General features: G+C 42.9%; 2 protein-coding genes across 6 annotated transcripts in view; one reads left to right on the top strand and one right to left on the bottom strand.

The window, feature by feature from the left end:
• The window catches only part of SGCE (sarcoglycan epsilon), a 29,661-nt gene extending 13,402 nt beyond the window's left edge, over positions 1 to 16,259 (top strand). For 3 of the 5 annotated variants that reach the window (XM_026043718.1, XM_026043720.1, XM_026043722.1), the window contains 8 exons: positions 712 to 784; positions 2,958 to 3,156; positions 4,681 to 4,843; positions 7,619 to 7,830; positions 9,224 to 9,412; positions 12,946 to 12,989; positions 13,797 to 13,831; positions 14,883 to 16,259. In XM_026043718.1, the coding sequence (XP_025899503.1) occupies positions 712 to 784; positions 2,958 to 3,156; positions 4,681 to 4,843; positions 7,619 to 7,830; positions 9,224 to 9,412; positions 12,946 to 12,989; positions 13,797 to 13,831; positions 14,883 to 14,933 (966 nt within the window). In that variant the 3' untranslated portion in view covers positions 14,934 to 16,259. Of the gene's footprint in view, positions 1 to 711; positions 785 to 895; positions 952 to 2,957; positions 3,157 to 4,680; positions 4,844 to 7,618; positions 7,831 to 9,223; positions 9,413 to 12,945; positions 12,990 to 13,796; positions 13,832 to 14,882 lie in introns of all 5 variants that reach the window. The other 2 variants (XM_026043721.1, XM_026043719.1) reach the window with 2 other exon arrangements.
• A 1,132-nt stretch (positions 16,260 to 17,391) lies between these two features.
• CASD1 (CAS1 domain containing 1) overlaps positions 17,392 to 23,315 on the bottom strand; it is a 21,418-nt gene continuing 15,494 nt past the window's right edge. Inside the window, exons 13-17 of the mRNA XM_026043714.1 lie at positions 22,419 to 22,520; positions 21,400 to 21,540; positions 20,766 to 20,843; positions 20,260 to 20,352; positions 17,392 to 19,498 (exon numbers count right to left, since the gene is read on the bottom strand). Of these exons, the coding sequence (XP_025899499.1) occupies positions 19,232 to 19,498; positions 20,260 to 20,352; positions 20,766 to 20,843; positions 21,400 to 21,540; positions 22,419 to 22,520 (681 nt within the window). The 3' untranslated portion in view covers positions 17,392 to 19,231. The remainder of the gene's footprint in view (positions 19,499 to 20,259; positions 20,353 to 20,765; positions 20,844 to 21,399; positions 21,541 to 22,418; positions 22,521 to 23,315) is intronic.

A 23,315-nucleotide genomic window follows, 5' to 3' on the forward strand; every position in this document is an offset into this window, starting at 1 on the left:
ATAGACCAGCAGAGGCGTAAGTTTCTGAAAGTAAGAGGCATGAATGATGTATCTGCCCAGTACAGTTAYAGATTCCAGGATATTGTGTCAAACTACTTATTTTGGAGTAAAGCTTATGAATACATGCATGGAGTATGACTTGACTATGTTTAGAATTAAATCTAAACTCATATCCTAAAGGTTGTTATTCCTGGGATCCCAATAATTTTTCCTTTAAATGTTTCTTATTTGATCAGTTTCCTGGGAGCTGTCAATGACTTTAGAGCTTGTGCCCTTGGAAGGAGAGGCTGGAGGGCAGGAGGGGAATGGAGAAACCCATCTCTGCTTATGGTGTTTCTGAATCAAAGATCAGAATAAAGGATATGCATATATGCATGATACGTTCTGCACGTATGGCAGAGCACTCGTTTCTGGATCAAAATATATCACATTCACACATATCCATACGTAATTAAATTTGGATATAGGTTGTATCTAAAAAGAGTACAGTATTTGACTTGAAGGTAATATCAAATACATGTGTTTTATCTTTCAAATGTATTAATGATTTGATACATTTCAAAAAAAGGAAGCAAAATGCGTTCAAAGTCAAAGCGTTTTTGATTTATCAATATAATATTCMTTATCTTACTGTTCCATAGACTTGATTCTCATATTTGCTATTATACAGTTTTCCTATTTTTTTTTACTACTGTATCTTTTTCATTCTAGATCACTGCGTATAACAGGCGTACATTTGAGACTGCAAGACATAATTTGATCATTAATATAATGTCAGCAGAAGGTATGTACAGGAAGAACTTCCTCCATTTGAACTACAGAAGCAAAAAAATATGGCTTTTTTTTTTTTTTTTTTTGTTTTTTTTTTTTTTTTTTTTTTTTCTGCGTATAACAGGCGTACATTTGAGACTGCAAGACATAATTTGATCATTAATATAATGTCAGCAGAAGGTATGTACAGGAAGAACTTCCTCCATTTGAACTACAGAAGCAAAAAAATATGGCTTTTTTTTTTTTTTTTTTTGAGAAATAAAATACTGTGAAATAGTTCTCCAGTCTTTAAGTGAAATGTAGAGGCACAAAGGGGAAATGAGAGCTGTAAGACTATCATCTGTTATTCATAAAAATGTCTATTGCGTTTTTGGGAATAATTTCCAAAATTTTTCTGTTTTCAGGAGCAGGCCTTACACAAAGATATTTTTCTTTTTGCTTTTTTTTATATACAAAGAATAATTATAAGTGTATTTTAGAAGGACATCCAGTATTCATACTGAAGGACAAAGATTTTATAAGCAACATGCTACTATTTTTCATCTCCTTTGTTGGATTTGAGATTCAATTTTTCAAGCAGAGGGTAGAATTTATAGACAATAGCCCAAATTCCCAATAGCATTAGYGGGTATTGCTCTGTTAAATTAAATTTAGCTGTCCAAATATGTCTTCAGCAGCAGAGTTGGCATTCTGAAATGGTATCACAAGGCACCAAAGTGCATTTTTAATGTCTTTATGAGAGAATGAGTTTTGTAATAGAAAATGCTTCAGGACAGCATTGACCTTAAAGATTCTCCTTGCCCTGGCTCTCTCCCCATTTGTAGTGACTATTTCTTTTGACATMTAAGAACAATTCTGACTAAATTATCCAAGTACTGCATTTCTCTTATATTGTCATAAATCTTGATCTTCAGTGGTGCTAGTGCTGCCATATGGTGCTGCTGATGTTATTTGACACAGTGGATTTGAATCCCAAGACGTAAGTAGTCATCAAGATTAATTAGAAAGGAGAATGAGAATTAAACTGTGCTTCAGCTAGGTATTCCATAGTTATGTGAACAATACACATGAGATAGGAAGGTTAATAAGAAAATGCTTTAAAATGGGCTAGGTTTTGGTGGTTTTCCTCTGTTTCTTTGTTTTTTGCTTGCTTTTAGGTATTTATTTTACCTGTTACAGACTTTCCACAGGAATTGTGCAGTTAAAGTCTTGTATTCTAATTTTCTGATAGCGAGTTTTCTACTTTGTCAGTATTCTTATAATATTAGCAGYTATGCTTTTTTCTGTAGAATGAGTCAAATATGTTTTTTTCAGCTGAAACTGTTCACCAGATATGACACAAGCCCTGTGTTAAGTCTGGGGAAAAATATTCTTTTTGGGGGAGGGTAGACGGGGGGGAGATTAAACAGAGAGTAAACAGCAGAGTAAACAAAGCTCTGGAATTAAGCAAGCCCCACAAGCTTCATGTAGGGCTGCAACCACCTCAGCCATACCCTGATTCGTGTGTAGACAAGGCACAATATAGCTGTTCTGAGGTGACTGCCTCACCCCTGGGTGTTAGAACTGATAGTCCATATCAATTGGGCTTCATTTTAAAAGTTGCTTCTCTGTTAAACAGATAGCAAGTATTTCAGCTTTCATATCTGAAAAGGAGATGGGAATTTAAGACCACCGAAGCATTGATATGCCTGAAAATGCAGCACACATCCAACATCAGGAAGCTAACGTGGATTTTTCAGGGGAGTACGTTGTCATCTTCAGGTTCAACCTGAAATTGCAGCGTTTTGGATTTGCATCCTTGAAATCTCTGAGAGCAGTGTCTACGTCATTGAAAGTTGGAATCGGTTGTCACTGCAGGTCACAGTTTTGACCCCAAGTTTACCATGAATGTAATTTTATCTCTTTAATGAAGATTAAAACAGCTGAGAATCTCATTCTCCAGTTCCTGTCCTCATCRGCCAATTGCCTCATAAATTGCCAGTGGCTTTCAGCTTAAGCTAATGGTGCTACCAATGCTTAATTAAACAAACATGATGGGATTAGGTTTAACGTGAGCTAAATTAAATTAAAAGGTTTCTGGAAAGGGATATCAGTCTTAAGGAAGGTGGCATTGAATTAATAGCTAATATAAATATTTTATTATGAAGCCTTCATTAGAGGCAAAACTCTCTCTTCTTTGCAACTAGATTTTCCTTTGCCATATCAAGCAGAGTTCTTCATCAGGAATATGAATGTAGAAGAAATGCTGGCGAGTGAAGTCCTGGGAGACTTTCTTGGAGCAGTGAAAAACGTGTGGCAGCCGGAGCGCTTGAATGCTATAAACATCACTTCAGCCCTGGATAGGGGAGGGAGGGTTCCCCTTCCTATCAATGACATGAAAGAGGGGTAAGCATGTCGTGCTGACATTTTTATTTTTTTCTTTCTAGCAGTTCAAATTATGTCTTAGTGAAATGCTTAGTATTTTCCCAGGCTTTCTAGAAACGGTGCAATTAGTGTTTTATGCTGAAATCCAGGTTGGAAATAGATACTGAAGGTAATTAATTGCAAAACTCCGTGCAGGTAAATGCACTTATTTTGTAATTCCAGTCTTCCCTACAAGCAGTTGTTTGGYATGCTTTCAACTAAGCAGCAGTTTTTGATTCGAAAAACCCAAGGTTTTGGGACAGGATGTGCTAGAACATAGGGGCAAAGTCACTCAGATTGAGCATCCATCACTGTCACCTGTAGTCGCGCCCCTAGTGCAGTCTGTGATCACGAGTTCTGTGTTTCTGGAACACCATGGACTGTTGGAAATGATAAGCTGAGATGTCTGGGGAATTTATGTTACTGAGTGCAGAGTGCAGGAATTCCCTGTTTCCAGCTGTGATTCATAATCCCTGATTCTGTTCTGAAATATGAAACTTCTTTAGAAAATAACTAAAATGGATATGGTAGCACTTTTTCCCTTGGAAAAATACAGGTGTCTAGTGATTTTTAGATATTTTAGTGTCAAATAATAGCTAMGGGAGGTAAATACAACATGTGCATGGAGCCCTTTTGTGCATGTGATGTTGCTGAACACATCATCTAAAGAGGGAAAGCAACTTTGCCAGTGCATATCCTGTAGTACAAGCACCATACTAATGCCAAGTGGCTGAGCAGATTTATATCTGAATTTTATTCAAACATTTAGTCAGAGAATGCCTTATATACCAAATGGCAACCAGGATCTGATTTCTGTTTCAGGATCCATTGATACAGTGTTATGTACTACAGCAGCCTTGTTTATTTTGCAGCAGCATCCTACGTACCTAAGTATGAAAATGAGTAATATAATCAATTAAATAGCCCTTATTTTATTACTTATGTATTTTTTATAATGCTAAGTATTTTTTTACAGCCCCTTTCAATATTTTGCAAATTTTGTTAGTAGTACAGCTGGAGTATGGAACCTTTCAAGAGAGACTGGAGACTCTAAGAGGTTCTTATTAGTATTAGGTTTAGAAATATTAGTTCTCCTTGTTTGTTTGTTTGTTGTTAAAACCTGGGAAGAAATGCTTTAAAGATATTCCACTGAGCAAAACTGATAAAATCTTGCTGTTCAGGCATGGTTTTCAAAAGTAATATTATTTTTCACTTGAGGGATCTACAGCTGCAACTCTGTGACTTTCTAAAAGCTGAAGGCCTAATGTTAAGCAACCTTTACATTATGCAGCCAGAATAAATGTTAAAAAGTAATTGTAATAATCCTATGTTGGAATTTTTGATTCCTATGTTTGGATGATATCTACTATTAAGAAGAAAAAGTTCTAGTCTTTAAAACATCCCTGATTATTATTTGAACAATGATAATCTGTGGAAGGGTAGGTCACTGTCGCTTGGGTGCTTGTGAGAGGTTACCTGACCCTGTGTCCCTGCTCTCTTGTGCAGTGTGTATGTTATGGTCGGCGCAGATGTCCCTTTCTCCTCATGCTTGCGAGAGGTTGAAAACCCACAGAATCAGTTGAGATGTAGCCAGGAAATGGAGCCTTTAATAACCTGCGATAAAAAATTTCGTACCCAGTTCCACATTGACTGGTGCAAAATCTCCTTGGTGAGTACTTTTATTGTTGCATGAAAATGATGTTTACAGAAGTACATTATCTTGTGCCAGACATTATTTAGGAAGGAGTTTTTCCAGCCTGCCAGAAACAGTTCTGCCAAATTCTACTTCATTGTGACTGATCAGTCATTGTGACTGGCCAGCAGTGAAACCACCAAGTTCATTTTCAGTAGTGGTGACTGATGTAAATGGCTCAAGAACTCTAAGGCTCACAGAACTAAGAGCAATGCAAGAATTATTTAGGTAAGCATAGCTAATCAATTCAACAACAGCTCGTTGTACTTGCTTTCTTAAAAAGTATGTACACATATATATTTTCTCAAATATTGAGTCTACAGAACCGAGTAGATAAATGGTATTTTTGCGTTGTTAAAAAGCTTTCTGAAAATTGTCTAAAATACATTTTGTTTTAAAAGTGTCTTTCCTGTAGGAGAAAAAAAAAGTGTTTTTTTTTTTTTTTTTTTTTTTTTTTTTTTTTTTAACTAGTGATATCCAAATAAATGGGAACACTCTTCTCAAGTCAGTCAAATACAGGAAAAAATGGTAACTGAAAACAATACTATTTACTGTGAAAGGAGTGTAATTCACAGAGAAGCTTTTAGAGTTTATTTTTGTTTAGTTTTGACTAGGAAAATGAGGGACTGATAGATTGTTGAAAGACACCATTGCAGATAACTTTGAACAAAGACGGTGAAGATATATAAAATAAACTCCTTAGATGATTGTTCAGATATTACCCCAGAGGAAACTGAAAAAGAGATAYGATGAAAGGTTTTTATATTATGTAAAAATATGTTGAATATCACAATTGGTATTCCTGTACACAGTCCATTAGACGATAACCTCCAACTCTCTTCATACATTATGAATTAGGAAAGCTCTTTGATAGCTAGAAAATGATACTTGTTGTTGAAAGAATACCCACATCATTTACCATTTATTGTTTTTCTGTTTAGAAAATGCAAAAAATGCAGTCACATTTATTTTTAAAACCTGAAAAATCCTGGAAGGCTGAACGGCAGGTAGCTTTTGTCAAGGACAGATTACAAGTCATGGCTTTCCTCTGCAGGACAGGGGTAGGGAAGCAGCTGTAGATGTCATCGCTTTTTGGTACAGTCTTTTCATAAGTGTCTCATAGCCAAGTTGAGAAACATGGTCTACCTGAAGCTACCATGGACGTAGTGCAAAACTGGTCGGTTTGCCATAATCAAAATAGAGTTATTAATCATTTCCTGCTRTTCTTCGTTCATAAGCTGGGTGATGGAATGTGCTTATTACATGAATTTTTCAGCCCCGTGAAATGGAAAAGGAACAAGTGCATTGAAGGACAAGGTCAGAATTCAGAAAAATCTTGAGAACTTAAAAAATGAATTTCCAAAGAGCTAGTACACTAATGCAAGAAAAAGCAGCTATACACATGCAGAATCAGGAGCAACTAGAAGTACCTCTCCAAAAAGCAGCAGGGGAGCCTCATAAACCAGTCATGAAGCAGCAGTGTCACGGTGTTCTGAGGAGGGCACCGATCACCCTGGGATGTGCAACAGAGCCAGACTGCCCACGAGAAGTGTATTTTTTAAATTTATTTTTGCAGTTCAGCAGTGTAGAGGGCAGTCACCTCCCCTCTTGAACTCGGCGCTGGCTTTGGCAGCTGAATTTAAGCAGTGCTAGGGGCGCTCGCTGCTGCCAGCGGCCTCYTCGCTGCGAGCCCGTGGATGAAGAGGAATATGGAGCCAAGCTTCCCTCCGTCCGAGCACAGGCTGCTTTTCATCAGGCAGAACGAGGGCCAGGAGGCCCCGCGAGATCTGTGGGGTGAAGGCAGAGAGCTCCATTCCCCACAGCCACCGCACAGGCCGGCGAGGGAGAGCGCAGCCRCCCTGTCCTCTGCCTCCCGCTCTTACGAGGTGACTTTGGCAGTAAACACCTGAATCAGCGAGTGGGTTTAGGCTCCTGAGTCCTAAAGCTTGAAAAGAGATGCAGCTTAATAGTTGCTCTTGTTGGATAGCTTAATCTCGCTGTGTTTATTGAGCTTTTGCCAGGGGATGCCTGACATACTAAGAGGTGCCTATGTCTTTCTTACACATTTACTTAAGGCTTGAGATTCCACTAGGGAGCCTAGTGGAACTTAGSCTAAGTCATAGGCAGTGCCCAGTGTACCTGACCTAAAATACCCTTTAGCAGTTAGTAAGTGGGGAAACATAAGTTAATTTTTGTCACACCATCTTGTACTTAAAAATATAGGTATCCGAAGCTCAACAAAGTATTCTTGCTTGTATTTTGTGAAAGACTTTTCAACCACTGCATATTTTATAATGCATCAAGGCACAAATTGAAGGGTAAATTATGGAAAAATAACCACCCACTGTTATTTGGGGAGATAATTCAGAAATGGATGAACGCGTCGAGAAGGGATCAGTATCAAGTAACTAGGTTGCGGTAGAAAATGAATTTTTGCTCTCATACTGTCTGTGCAAGATATCTCTAATCCKTAAGAAACAGAGTATCTGGTAGGCAATAAAGTAACATCAGAACAATGTTATAATAATAACTATGATACTAATTTTCAAAGGAAAAAAAATTCAAAGCAGTATGAGGCCTTACTGTTCAAAAAAAATAATAATAATTGGGCACAATCTTCCAGAATTTGTGAGATGTTCTATAACATGGATTATTCTCTATGCTTTGGTTGGTTGAATGCTTTCTGTTTTTCCATCCTATTAATTCACTATATAATTGTCCTTTTTTTCTTTCCCTCCCTCTGGGCATCAGGTTGACAATACCAAACAAGTGTCCACCTTCCAGGAGGTGATTCGTGGAGAGGGGATATTACCCGATGGAGGAGAATACAAACCTCCTTCGGATACCCTCAAGAGCAGAGACTATTACTCGGATTTCCTGGTGACGCTGGCGGTGCCCTCGGCAGTAGCACTGGTGCTTTTCCTCATTCTTGCCTATATCATGTGCTGCCGACGGGAAGGAGTGTGAGTACCTTAACATGCTAACCAGTGCGTGTAGGTTTTTCTAAGATTCTCATGCCTAGAGTACTGCTTGTTGGAGGAACTCTGTTCAGTTCATAAAAAAAAAAGTTAAACCAGCCCAAAAATCTGTAATTGAAATAACGATCTGTTTCTTTTCTAACCACATACAGTAATTTCCAAGAGAGTGGCTATAGGGGCTTGAATTGCTTTAGTTGAAAGGGTTAAAATTCTCCACATACCCACCAAACAAATAAAATAACAATAAAGGATAGTTGATTTAGGAGAACTAAGTAATTTCTAAGATGCTAACTTAAATTAATCTCGTTGAGGTTATGAACTGTATTTAGACATATTTTAAAAGAGAATAACATAAAAAGGAAAGCAGCAAGTAACGTAATTTCTGCCATTTCTTACATGAACTACAATTTCATCTTGTCACAAAATTTATTTTAGCCAGAAGCTTGTTCCTTAACTTGCATTTTCATCTCTGCCTGTGTGTGTCTGTCATCAGTATCACATCTTTATATGTGTGTTCATCAAGGCCTTGTCATAAACCTGGTTGCAAATGCTGCCAAGTTGCATTTAGCAGTGACATTGTCAGCATTTCCACTTCATGTACTATTTTCATCATCAGATAGACTTAATGTTCCAACTATCAATGCTATTATTTAATTCATAAATTTTGTTTTGTTTTTAGGGAAAAGAGAAACATGCAAACCCCAGAGTAAGTGTCTTCTTTCCTGTTATTTTTCTTTTCACATCTAATTTTCATGCTCAGTAGCTTGTCATGCTTCATACATGTGTGTCATGATCTTCTTTCATCCTCTTTAATCATGTTTTAATTCATAAATGTGAAAGCTGCTTTTAAAACAAAAGTTTGCCAAGGATAGAAGAGGACATTAAAAAGGGTTTGAAATTAACTACTATCAATTCAACATAAAATAGTTCTGTTAGAATAAATATATTAATATGTAATTTATTCTCTTGGTTATGGTACTTCCCAGTCTGTATCTTAAAAGGCAGAGAACCGAGGAAAGAGTGTTATAAAATTAATCTTTTATGAGTATTTATGAGTCTGCCACAAGAAGCAGGAGTTATGAAAATGTTTATTTTAACAGCAGSAAATAAATGGAATATTAGCAGTAAGCTGTACAGTCTTGGACCCTGTCCAGCACTTCTCATCCAGACAGCAAAGCTAATGCAATAGTTACTGCCTTCAAAATTAAATAGATCCTCTATTACATTAATTATGTTAATCTAAAGATTGACTGTAAGTGCTGTGCTTTTGAGTAGGTAGCATACATCAAAATCCTTGTATTTTAAAGTAGTGATCATCAGCCCATTTAGAGCACTGAAAGCGCGTGTGTCTTTACTGTCTGGTCTCCCTGTGCCACAGCATCCAGCTGGTCCACCACAGCGCTATCCAGAAGTCCACCAAGGAGCTCCGTGACCTGTCCAAGAACAGGGAGATCGCCTGGCCCCTCTCCACGCTGCCCGTCTTCCACCCGGTGACGGGCGAGGTGGTGGCGCCGCTGCCCGCCGACGCCTACGACCACACCAGCATGCCGCTGATGCAGACCCAGCAGTGAGTGCTCACGTTCTTTAAACACTTACAGCAGCCACCCTGCACARTGTAACTCGTCTAGTTAAAGTCAGTTAAGGTCTAGCGGTGGTTCTCTGCGTGTGTTTGTAATGGGTGCCTCTGCTTTACCTCTGCAGTTGGAGGTGGCTTCCCTGCTTGCATTTCAAGCAGAAGTAGGACCTTCTGTTATACAATTAAATGGCTGGAGTTCAGTCTCCGAGCTGGGCTAGAAACGTTTTGTGGTGCAGTTACATTGCTGCGGATTTTAAAGAAATCCTGCCTTTGGGGGAGGAAGCAGTYAAAATGTTCAGCTTTAGAAATTCTGCCTCATTTCACTCACGTCTTTGGAGTCCCAGCATAAAACTACCACTCAGCCCATAAAATGCAGACTCTGCAAGTATTCAGTCATGCACCTGTCATGCAGGGTTTATACTTGAAATGTTAGCATTGAACAGAGGAGCACATTCCATTACAGAGATGATAAATACAGCTTACCAAGGAAAATGTGCAGAGCTCGCTCTCAACCGTTTCCATTGCTGCCAGCTTCTCTCCAAAACAGAAACCAGGAAAATATTTATTTCTGTTTCTTGGAGTTTGTTTCTTAGAGTTGGGAAACTTTCATATAACTCCAGCTCGTCRGTTGTAATTCAGAGAAGCTGGCAGGGCTTTATTGAGGAAAAAAGTCACGTTTTTAGAAAGCTGCAGTTGTGTTTTCTGGAATCAAGTTGATCTGAGACAGGAGTCTGGGGAGTGACTGGCGTTACCATCCATTCYCCTTTCATCTGGTCCCCAGGGTGCCCTGTTGGTGCCTGGTGACCCTCCTCGACACTCGCAGCTCTCCTGGTTTTCCCAGTCCCAGTGATACGGGAAGAGGAGACGCTGAGGAGTGAGGGAGGTCCCTGGAAGGTGACTTGGCTGAATGTGGCTCTGCAGTCGCCAGCAGGAAAAGAGGCACCTCAGGGTGCCACAGCCCACAGCAGGACCCTGGTAGGGAACACAGCGGAGTGGGTGGCTGTTCCTCTACCTGGGCACTGTCTGCTAGTACAACTGAGCAGCCTTGTCCAGGTGTCCCTGTCAGCACAGGGTCCAAGTCATCCCTTGGAATCACRTCTGTCCAGTTTCAACTACCAAATCTGAATGTGTTAGCTGCTGGTTGCCTCATTCTGTAATCGCATCTACTCCCCTTCTAAAGCTAACTGGAAACCAGAATTACTTTCTGATGAGAGAACTGTTATTTTGGTTAAAGCACTAGCTGTGTMAAGAACAGAAAGGCAGAAGAGATTCTGATTCCATTTCCAGAAACACTCCAGCGTGGCCATTTCCTCCTTGCTCCRTGCTCACGTGGGGCCCTTGCGGGCTCTGCATTTCCAAACAGGACATAGATTGACAGGAACTTTCTAGGCTGCCAGGGAAGAAGAGGCCGCTTTGCTGCTCTGCTGCCTCCAGCAGCAACCTGCAGGGCCGGAGGCCCTGGACACGCTGCCTTCCTGGTGTGGAAACGTGCAGAGCCAGGGGGTCCTCCTTTATCCAGTGCTCTGGAAGGAACTGGATCCCTCTGCTTCACGCAAGGACAAGGGGATCCGTTAGTACGGGTAGATGKTAGCAATCGATCACAACTCTTAGGTAAAGGACAGATATGTTCATAACGGCCGGGTTTKGTAAGGCCCTCTGTGCTGCACTCTCGTGCTGGTGCTTTAGAGCCAGTCTTCGGTGCAGTTCCAAGAAGGAAATGGTTTTGTTCTGCTCTTTTAAATAATTTATTTCTTTTCCTTGTTCTTCTCTGCATTGAGTGGCTTCTGTTTCACTGTACAAGGTCTGATCAGGGGGTTGGACTAAATTAATAGACTTTCAGAAACCCGGCGTTTTGCTTTAGGGAATGCAGTAATTATTAACAATGGAGTAAATTGATATAAAATGAAATTTTCAGTGAAGTAGATGATAGCAGTAGCAAGGAAACAGTTCACTTTAACAGTCCAGATCTTGAACATATTATCCAGAAAGGAATAACTGCTACTTACTGCTATGAAATGGGATAAAAGGCAAGATTATTAATTTAAGCCATTTGTAGGGGGAAAAAAAAAGTGCAGTGAAAGATGCAGTTTCTTTTTATGCCATGCTGAAATTATTTCCTCTAATGTTTCCACAGTCCCTGGGGTCAGATGCTGATAACCTGTGTTATCTGTAGTGTTTTATGCCTCTAGCTGGATTTCGATGGGGCTCTATGACACAGTCGTGTGGCACAGTTCAAGCAGCCCCTGCTGATGTTCTTAAATACTAAGGATAAATCGGACAAGACTCCAAGTTTATTTTGAAAGCAAGAGAAGCTTTTGACCCTAACTCTATCACTCAGTGAATATTTCTGTTACACTAGAGGGTTAGCAGAGAAATTACAGTTTTCAGTGTACCTTTTGCTACGTTCTTACTGATAGGCAACATCTTATTTGTTCTTTGGCTATTGAGAAAACTCTTAGTTTAAATAATTTTAAGCCCTGTTTTGCACACCCCTGGATTCAGATACAACATTCGTGCCTTGGTAATTATGGAGCCAGGCTGGCAGTCGCATGAACTGGATGTGCTCACGTGTGAATTGCTGGATCTGAACAGATTGGGCATTTTGCAGTTGCTTTTGCAGTTCCTCCCTCTRTTTTGACAGGCAGCTGCTTCTCTGTTAAAAATAGCCATTTTTAAAATAAAGCCAAAAGTTACATTGAAAGAAACAAGGACCTATCAGGATCACAAATTTTCATCTCACTCAGTCTTTTACTTATTTTAAAACTAGAAATTTTAATTAAATAGCCAATAGCAGCTTGTTTCAACTTAAAAACAATTCCGGGTTTTAATGGTGAATATGTCTTTATACCAGCTACTTGGTGAAGTGTATTTAAGAAACTGCAGTCAGGAATAGACTTCCAGATATTACTTTCGGATGTTATTTCATACATCTGGACCCTCGTGCTTAAAACCCCTCTGCGTGAGTGTCTCCCTGTTCACGTGATTATCCCAAAGCTGGAATCCCGGCCTGGGCCGGGCCTGCAGTGTTCTTATAAGAGAAGTTCCGGAGCTGGCGCCAAGGGCCGCTCGCCTGCACTCCGGCCTCCAGTGCCTTCCTGGAATGTAAACCAGSCCTGATGCCGAGCGCCTGTTCGACGGGAAGGGCTCGGGCACGGCGCTGCTCGGTGGTGCTGGCTCATGTTCCCGCTGCCCGGCTGTGGGATCTGGGGCCTTGGAGCTGCCCGTTCCCTGCCCTGCGCTCACAGAAGCCCAGTCCTGCCACCCATCTGAACCAGCACGTGGGTCCTGCTGCCTTGCTCACGGGTGAAATTACAGGAGCTGCCCATTAACACTGCCCATTAACACGGTTTTATTTCTTTTGTTGCCTTTTCTAGCCTTTTATCAACAGCATTTATTTATCAACAACTGTGGATTATTGCCTTGTAAGCAAAACCACTGCATCTTTGAATAGAATCACTGAATTTTAATGCACAACCTCCTGTTTGCTCAGAAGCCTTAAAATTTTATTTATTTTTTTTTTGCAGGAACCTGCCCCACCAAACTCAGATCCCGCAGCCGCAGACTGCAGGTCAGTGCTGAAAACCCACTGTGCCAGTGAAGTGGGCAGTGGGCAGGGCTCACCAGCCAAGATTGGTGGGCAAGGGAGACCCTTTTCCAGGAGAGTGAAGTGTTAGAGCAGCACCCATCCAGGCTTTGGGGGATAGATGGGTGGGAAGCTGGAATAGCCTATAGGGCGAGTAGGGGAAATGCTGCAGTGGGACCCAGCWCGAGCCAGTGCAACATGGTAGAGCTAAACACTGGAAGCATAGAGATCCTTTTCTGTTTACAATGCCCAGTTATAGCCAGATTCCTGGAGACTGTTAGGAAATTAAATCTTCTTATTCCTGCCAGTGCCATCTAAGCTCCTTAAAAAGCATCTTTTTCCTTTCTGRTACTATACATAAGCAGTTGATATTTGGGAATTTGTGGGGAGAACAAGTGTCCACATGGCTGGGCTCCAGTGTCTTCCCTGTGCACCTTTTCTTGTGCACCTTTTTCACAAGTCATAGGATACTAATGGAGCCCATAGATAATCCCTGTCCAAGCATCAGGGAAAGCTGGGATTTGTTCTCTTTTAGGTATGTGTCAGATTTTAGTAAAAACATCAGTCACGTAGGGAAGAGGAAGGAAACTTTGTACTAGGAAAATGTAGAGGCCAAGGTATAACTCTGGAGCATGCAAAGGAGTATTGAGGCAAAATGCTGGAGGTGAATGTGTGCTGCAGCTCTCGGAGGAGTGTTGGGTTTAGCCTGGGCCTTACATAAGAAACTCCTGTTTTCTTCTTCATTACTGCTTCATTACCCTTCTTCTTCATTACTGCTTTCGGGGATTAAAGGAGAATTCCGTATGACAACATTTCAGAGGTTTGAGGCAAGTATATGACAGGCTTCTGCCCATGTCCTTTTTTGTTATCTGGGAATTAAAAGCACATTTCTATTAAACTGCTGGTAGTTCTACACTGTCTGATTGAAAAGCTTTGCTACGTGTGTACCTGATTATATAAGTACTGGAAATGGCAGATGACTCTTGAGGTGGCCGCCCAAAGCCCCCAGCTGCCGTTTGCATTGGGATCTAACACAGATAGATACAGAACACAAGCCAGGAAGGGTTTATTGCTTGTAGGTAACTCTGAAAAGCTTTTGTAAAACTGTATCTTAACGTCTCCCCGTGCACAATCAAAAATCTTTATGAAGGACAGTAGTTGGTAAATTCACTCCTGCCTCTTCCTAAGCTGAAAGAGCTCCACGTAGACTTTAAAATACGAAAAAGATTTCCCTTACTACTGAAAGTTTACTTCCCAGTTTATAAAATATTTAAGTATTTGGCTTGTCTTAAGATCAGCATACATCTTGACYAGAACAATCTGTATCAATACATTTATTCTACCAGGTAGTTGCTCTGGCTAAATCTGTGTTCTCTTTGTGAGTTTTTTATCTGACACCATTTTTTATTCACTGGATAGTGAGTGGTCGTTTTCTGCAGRGAGCAGCGCGAGGTTTCGGGTGTCCCGAGGATCTGGCTCTGGGTGGTTGTTGCTGCTGGAGCTTGGGATCATCCCCAGGGCAGTGAATGGGCTCCCGTGCGTGCGTTGCTTTGTAGCCCGAGGTGCTTCAGCTGCCACTGACTGTGTCGCACAGGGCCCTGTGCACCTGCACACAGGAAAAACAGACAGAAAAAGCCTTTTTCTCCATTTCCACCCCTTTTCCCCAACATCCCCTTCCCCAAACAGGAACAAGCAAAGCTTGCACAAACCCGCACCCAAATCCCTTGGTGCTTTCCCCTTGTTCGTGTCCCTTGTTGGCAGCCCCAAGTCGCTCCCGCGGGGAATTCCCGYGCGGCCGGGAGCCCCAGAGGCAGGGAACGCCGGTCCCAGCGGCGCCTCCRGGCCCGGCACCTCACTCACTCTCCGTGTGTGTTCCAGGTCAATGGCATTCCTGAGGAGCGCAAGCCGAGCCACGGCAGGCACCTGTAAGCGGAGGGGCAGCGCGGCCCCTCGGTACGGGGCACCTGTGGGGACTTTGTAACACAGAGGACGTTTTATATTTGTTACGGCGAGAAAATCATCTTTCAAATACACGTATTGGTAACTGTCAGCGTTTCTCCTGTCTCGCGATCGCACCTGGGAGCTGTAATGGGGAAGACAAAACTTCAACATAAGCAAAAAGTTCACAGGACTTCAGACTGTTCTAGGGGATGATCTAAGTGCCTCCCATTTGCAGCCCAAAAGCAGCATGGAAGTGCTTTGTGCAAAAGCGAGGCTTAGAAATTCCCCGTTTATTTGGCATTCATTTTCGAGACAAGGAAAGTGCAATGAGCCAAGTTATTTTTGCAGAAAAGCTTAACTGTTCATGGTGGAAGTTGGGGGTTTTGTTCCTCTACCATACATTTAACACATTTGACAAGATGTAAGCAATAAAATAATTAAAATCTGTCCATTCATTCAATTATGTTAGAAGAAACTGTCTCAAACTACTGTAAGCARAAATTAATGTACTTGAATAATAGTAAATTTTGTTTTAGCAAATAGGGGGTAACTAACTTCTTAGTCCCCTTGAAAATATGTTCTAAAAGTACTGTTTGTGATGAGGTTTTTTTGATGCCACGATACAATTTGACATTTTCTATCTTCTTTATTCTTCTTGAGTAAAAACACTCMCGAGGGAACCTACACCTCCCTAAACGAAGGATTATCTCTGAGGTTCTCAAAATGAACCGCAGTGGATGGTAAGGAGCTGAGGAGCTGCCTGTTGGTCAGGCCACTGCTGTTGAAGCACCAAGCAGCATCAATTCCTGAATTTCCTTTCTGCATTTCCTTACCCAAGTAGCTCCTTCCCGACCTTTGCTGACTTGGCTCGCAGAAAGTGAGACTGCCTTAGGAGAGGGAGCTTCCTGAGGCTAAGGAGAAACTGTAAAAATAAGGGTTTTATGTTATTCAYGGAAGGACCAAAGTAGCTCTGGCCTTTTATCATTATGCCCCTCCCCTTTTCTTTTTAAAAACACTCTTTAATTTCAAAAACCCTGTTGCTTTTTAAGCCAACAAACAGGGATGTCGTCAGAGCCGAAGGCAGCTCTGCTGCAGCTGATTAAGGGCTGAGATTCTTCTTAGATACTTCTGTGGGACAGATGATAGATAGAAAGTGCAGCAAAATACACAGGGCTCCCTGGGGGTAAAACACCCTCAATTTCTGTTTCAAACAGGACAAGAACAACTTTTCAACCAGGTAGCCACCTGTGAGATTAATGTATTAATTTTCAAATTGTACCTTTTTTGTCTAAGCTGTAAAAACTTAAATAGAAGCAGCACTGGGGTCTTACCCATAATTTTAAATGGAAAAGCTCCCAGGGCTCTGACACAGAAATGAATGGAATGGATTTTAAATAATGGTTCTTAATTCAACATGAGACTTGTACTGGTTTGGGATCAGAATAATTTCTGATGATTATAGACTGACTTGACAATCAGCTAAATGACACCRTTTTTACTTGTATTAATAGTCAAGAGTGCCAATATATTTAAGAGAGTTTCCTAAATTCTTCTGTAATTAGTTTGTACCATATATTTTGAAAAGAAGCTGATGCTGTAGAAGACTTGGATGTTAAGCACACCCCAGCTATTTTATGGGTAAAAGCTTCATTTATTTTAGGTAAGTKTAATGAGAAGTGATTTATTTATACTTATTAAAATGTCTGCCACGGAAACACAGATTTATAAACCTGGCTCAAGCCACTTAATTGTCCAAGGATCTCTGAACTTCATGGTAGTTCCTAGAGGAAATGCACGGCCTGTTTCTCACCCCGCGCCAGGGCGGTGCGAGTGCACTGTGAGGACGGCGGGGCCGGCGCGCCGGGGCTCTCGGWAAACACACGCGCTGCGGCCGGACGCCAGTAAAGCACGAGGACGGCGYGAGCCGCGGCGCTGCTGCAGCCCCTCTGTTCCTCCGCGCAGCAGGGACGCGGCGCCGGGAATTACGGGAATGACGGAAGGGAATGCTGAGGGGGCGCAGGGCTCCGGGGGCGCCAACCACGAGGGCTTTGGGCGCCCCGAGCGCTGCACGAGGGGTCTCCTCCTTGCAGTGCTCCCAAGCAGCCTCCCCGTGAAGCAGCCTGGGTGTCACTGTGGAGGCACGCCGCAGTCCTGACCTGTAACTTAAGACAGGCCTAACAGTGAAGTGCAGCCCAGCTAAGGTCAAACAGTGAAAGGTTTTACTCAACTGAGGCTCGTCCCATTACAAAAGTGAGCATCCACGGCACATTTATTTCATGTTTAAATTACTTCATAGCTTTACATACCCTTAAAGGAAAATATATTTATCCCGCATACAGTAATAGTAAACAAGTGCATTAATTCAAACACAAAAAATAAATCTTTTAACCAAATCTGTACAACAGATAAATAAAATTGTACCTAAAATACTTAGCTTGTGAAACAGAACCAAACAGGAAGATCCCTCACACTCRGAGTTCTCCGGTGCTCCCAGTGCTGCTGCAGGTGCTACGTGTCCTGCCCTGGCACTGGGCTCGCCTGCCCCTCTGCCACTTCTGAGCGAGCAGGGTGGCTTCCCAAGCCTTGCAAGTGCTGCCCACAAAGCCCTGCCTTTCCCTAGCTTATCAAAACAGCCGGGCAGTTTAACCAAGCTGCCCCCTGAATCCATCTTGGGCGTTGAATTGATTTTTTTTTTCCTTTTTCTGACCAACTGGCCCCATTTAACTTAGTCTCTTGCCTGAAGTGGAAGTTGGAGCTTTGCTATCACAGACCTGTCTGCACCCCTGTTTGAGCTGAGCTTGTATCCCAAGCACGCACGTGCCAGAACACCTACCGTGAAAATCAGGATTCACGGAGTTTATAGTGGTAGTGATGCTTGAGACCGACACTGCTCATTCCGAACTGCTAAGGAGTGACCCGCRGAGCAGAATGGAAGAGCAGCCGAAGCTCCAAGCGCTGTGCAAAGCCGGCCACAAACACGGGAGGAGGCATCACAGCTCCGCTCGCTCAGGGCAGCTTAAACTGCAGCCTGCCACTTCCACAGAGTGCCATTTCCTTCAACTTAGACTAAAGGAAAGAGGTAAAACCAGGTTCAGAGCTTGATTTGTGGCAATGAAGGATGGGCACCAATCCCATGGGAACTGGGAAAACAGATTCCTCCCAATACCTTGGGACGCCATCAATCTCATGGGAGACTGGGATCTCCTGGCATCTCACGYGGTTCAAAGTTGAAGAGCCTGAACTAGCTGCATGCCACAAGAAACCACTCAATCCTCATCCCAGGAGATCGGAGTGACTTCCATCCCTTTCACTGGAACTATGGCTACAGGAGAGAATATGTCACCGGGTTCCAAGTCCCCTACAAAGCCACAGGCAGGCTCAGCGTGAACGTTCCCCTGCTCTTCCTTCCCCGTGAGGTCTGAGCACGAGGTCCGAGGAGATCTYGTCACACTGAAGGATGGGAGTTTGAGACCTTCTCCACACTCAGCTGCATCCCTGAAACCCATTCACCTGTTTGTTCACTGGGTTCTACAGAGAACTGGAAAAAGTTAAATGAATTAGTGGAAAACTTATTAAAAAGCAAACAATTTTAGGAAAATCAAAATAAATTTGTCTATATAGTTTTAAAAATAATTTAATCCCAGAATTCACCGTATCTGCTGAAAATGTCTTAAAATAATAGAAAAAAAAMCACACAAAACATTATGTAAACGTGGGTATAATCTTAAATCACTAAAACAATGATGACTGTTTGTTTCAATGTATGAAGAGCTTCATATATAACACACCCCGGCTCCATCGAAAACAYGCCTTCCGAAACACGAAATCCCCATTTGTTTAGCAGAATTCCCTGGATTGCCAGAGAAGGAAGGTGCTGCTCGGCGGGAGCCACGGGCAGGGAGCACAGGGAGCTCTGTCCTGCCAGGGACGCAGCCCCGCGACGCTCCGGCCGCTGCCCGCAGGGACGAGCTGATTCCATGATCTCCACGTGGGGCTGCCAGGCCACCCCGCTTCACTTCTTCATGTTACGTTTAAGCGGATATGTAAACAGAAATGTATACCCAGTAGAAAAGACTTAATTTCACATGCATTGCTGTACAGTGCCTCCCCGTTTCTCGGCCTCTTCGAGAGGAACAGGCCATCGCCACACAAAATATGTACATGTCCCCTATATACATTTTCCACACACTTCATTTAAATGTCTTCTTGTACCTCCAGTTGATTTTTTTTTCCTTTCAGGCAGACATAAAGTAAACCTGAAGAGAGTTTGCCAGAACCCTGTGAAGTTAATGCCTTGGCTGGTCTTGAATGGCCGAGAAGAGCAGCAGTGCCGAGAAGAAGGCGGCCGCGCAGAGCAGCCTCCTCAGGAGGGTCGGGTTGTCCTTCGGAACGACGACCTGCGCCAGGTCGTTAGTGATCTGGGAGATCTCGTGCGCCACACACACGAAGATGAAYGTGCTCACCATGACGTTGAGCATGGGGTAGCCAGGGATAAGCACCAGGATGCCCTTGGTGTCTGCTGCCAGCCAGATGTGGTACTGGCAGATGAAGAGCTGGAAGAAGAAGAGACATTCAGATAAGCCCCTCACCCTGAGGACGTTCTGAGTCCCGAAGGAGCAGCCGGGGTGCTGGGCTGAGCTACCCTGCCCGGGGCTTCGCCCGCCCGCGGCACCACAGGTACAGTTCAGCACGAGCTGAACTGTCAGAACACCCTCCTTTACAATACATTTAGAACTTTTAGCTCCGTACATATAAACTCCATCACAGTGGTTTTTTTCCTGTAAGTCTACCTTTTAAAAATATCTTTTGTCGTACAGTAAAATTAAACATATCTCTACCAAACAGCAGTTAAAATGGAGAGCTAAGAACTCCCACTGATTCAAAACACACACGGCGGGAACAAAAAAGGATCCAGGTAACATCTTCAAGAATGGTTTTGCTCCTAAAATCCCATTTGTGTAGTAATGAAGCAAAGCTGTCTAAGGCAAATAAAGTTTTCCTCTGCTAGTTAGTGTAATTCCTGATAATCCTTGACCTGGCTCAAACTTTACCTGTTTTATTGCCCGTCCCAGTGTTAAATCCCCACCTCATGACCCCAAATTCAGCCCCAAACCAGCAGAGGTGACAAGACCACGACTGTGAGGCTGCTATTTCAGCTACTATTTGAAAGTGCAGAGAGAAGCCCCAGTGCTAAATAAAGGCACTATTTGGCATAATACAGCTGTGTATGATGCCATTTATGGAACAGATCACAATTTGCATGATAAAAGCAGCAGATATTCCGCAGGGGGAACCCACCGCACTTCATTCTTACCTCCAAAGAAATTTTGCCAAACCAGGCAAAGAAGGAGCTGTAGACAGAGCGGACGCACCCGGGAATGTTCCTGATGAGGATGAAAGCCAAAATCTAAAGAAAAAGGGATTGTGGGTGAAAAGTGGCCTTCAGATGGCACAAGAAAAAGCTCACACACTGCCCCTGTCCCACCAGCGTGTGGTAAGAGGATTTTGTTGAATTTTCTTTAAAATCTGAAGCAGGAAGGTGCACAGGAGCCAAACGCAAGCGGTCGGTGTGGAGCAGAGCGGCGCAGGCCGCGCGGCGGCCCCGGGACCGCGCAGCACGGGGCGGCCCCGGGACCGGCCCCTGAGCCCAGCAGCCAAAGCGGGGACTCGTGTCCCCCCAGGGCTCTGGGCTTGTCTCACTGCTGAGCAATTAGTCTGGAGCTGTTCTTGGATGCCAGCAGTGCCGGAGGGTGCCTGGAGCCCCCAGCCCTCCCCAGGCACTGTGTGCCCTTCCTGCTGTAAGGAGAACCAAATATTTACCTGCACAACRGAGACAGAAGGGTGCAGCTCATTGCAGTCCGTTTTGTTCTTACAGCTACTAGCCCAAACAGAGTAGGTCTGAAAGACACACAAATCAGTCAATGTAGCAATTACATGTAACCATCACAGGGGTAAGGTTTCAAAAGGAAGCAACCCACAAGCTATTCTGAAATGTATCAGCCCAGTCACTAAACTAGGGTATGAGACTAGAAAGAACATTGGGCTGCTTAGTTTGTGTTTCTCTCAAATTCTTCTTTGCAGCTGATGAAGACACAAAGACACAAGATGCCCTATGATACAGAAATCCTGTTACAATTTACTCAACCCAGTTAGAGGCACCAAGAGTGAAGAGCTGCATATCTACCACGTCTACCATGTTGCTCCTAGGACCTGACYTCTCTTGTGATCTTTGCAATGATCTGAAAAGGTAAAGGCATCTTCATCTACACGTGACTGAAAGGAAAAATTCTTTCAGGCAGGCAGGGTYGTGCACAAAACACAGCTGGAATTGCCCACCGGAGAGCTGGTTTTTGCAATCCCCACAAACCCCAAGCAAGGGCTGCAAATAACCTGCCTCAGCTTCGAGACCTGCCATCCTRAGCACACCAAGGTACCAGGTGTGCCGGGTACTCACCAAGAAGCACGCGATGGAAATGAATAACAACACGTTTGAAACTCTGCTGGAGAAAAGAGGGTCCCCCTTCCCTTCTGAAAGGACCTGACGTTTCTGCAAGGCCAGATAAATAAAAGCAAACAGCATCCCATGGAAAACCACCTGCAAAAGACAGACAGGATGTGGTGACTSTTTCATGGCCTCTGCATGTGCTTCAGGTGCAAACTCTAAGCTCCTCGACAGAGAAGCTACAACTGAGGGCATTTATAATACCAAAGCCTGACAGTRGTTCCTGGCCCAGATTTATTTAATAAACAAAAACAGGCTTCCCACGCTAAGCTGCCACAAGCTGCATGTTCAGCTGAGTTTCCAAGTGAAGAACAGAGCACTTGAGGCATCAGACACATGACAATGACATCCCAAGAAGCTTTCAAGTGCCCTCTGGCCTCTTCACCACCTTTGCCAGCAMTGGGAAGGGCTTTTGCTGGGAGTAACACACGAGTGTCCTTGGCCTGCTCCCGTTGGGCAGGTGGGAACACTGCAGCAGCCCCACAAGTGCTTTCCTCRTGCACAGCCAGAATTCTGCAGCAGTGAAATGTGTAAAAAAGAGTCTAAGACATTTTTGGCATCAAGACCCTGGATTCTAACAGAAGTGTTTCTGACGTTATCTTAAAGGAAATATATCMTTGATTTGATTTTCAAAACAAATATTACAAAAGTCAAGTCAATAATGTGCATTTCAAGCCATTTCAAGATTTTTTGCAGCAAAATTTCTGTTCAAGGTGAGACAAAAAAAAACCACTTTATGACTATTCTTTTTAAAGCAAGTAAGCTGCATCTAGCAGCAAGTCAGTCAGGCCCCATCCTTCAGAGGTTCTGACAGACATTTGCAAATTAAGGTGATGCCCTCCACACTTACAATAAACAACCCACTCAAACATCAATTTTCTATCTTCTCTGAACACAAAGCAAACAAAACCCAATCCCATATTAAAAACATGGTTCAAAGACCCTTATAAAGGTGTTTAAGCCTTACATACATAGCGATCTAACTTCCACCTAAACCACCACTCGTAGACATTCCCGTTCAGTTCAAAACACTTGGACAGTGGCCAAAAGGAAAATATCTTCTCAAATGCACCCTGTTAGGGAAAAAAAGGAAAAACAAAAATGTGATTTCACTGACTTCACCTGTATTTACTAAATTTAAAGGAATTAAGTTGCTTTCTTTTAGTATTATCCCATCTCTGTTCTGCCACGTCAACCGCTCTGACATTGAAGCCACACGACATTACGGAAATAACCAGCTTTTCTACAAAAACAACCCCCAAACCCACTCAAACAACCCCAAACTCAAACCCAACCCACTCAGAAAACAAAAATACTTCCTCTCAGATGACAGAAGCCCCCCTTTGTGTTTCCCCTGACAAAGGTATTTAACTTCTCCCCCTCCATTTCRTTCTGCGGGCCACAAGGCACACGCTGCAGTACCAAATGCCTATTCCTCAGAAAACTACAGTTTCTACCCTGCCAGCTCTGCTCTTATTCCCCTGTCAGGTATATGACAGTAAATATTCCTTAAGCCATGATGTTAAATGAGAACCAGCCTTTTGCTTGTGACTCAAAGCCTGAGACACCAGGTCTCAGGGGACACAGACGTGGGGACCTGCAGGGGCTATCGGATTCACACCCCACCAACATGAAGCACATTCAGAAACCCCTCTAAGGCCAGACCTACATTTCTATTGTCAGCTGTATTGCACTGGAATAATAATGTCAATTAGCAGAAAGAAATGAGTATGATGCAGAACTGAGGTTAGTTCTATCATTTGCAGTGATTCAAGCATGAAAAGGTGAAACATAGGTGAAACATAGGTGAAACATAGGTGAAACATAGGTGAAACATAGGTGAAACATAGGTGAAACATAGGTGAAAC

This window comes from Nothoprocta perdicaria, unplaced genomic scaffold (assembly GCF_003342845.1).
Source record: "Nothoprocta perdicaria isolate Ctin4 unplaced genomic scaffold, notPer1 scaffold_337, whole genome shotgun sequence".
In the NCBI taxonomy this organism is placed as follows: Eukaryota; Metazoa; Chordata; class Aves; order Tinamiformes; family Tinamidae; genus Nothoprocta; species Nothoprocta perdicaria.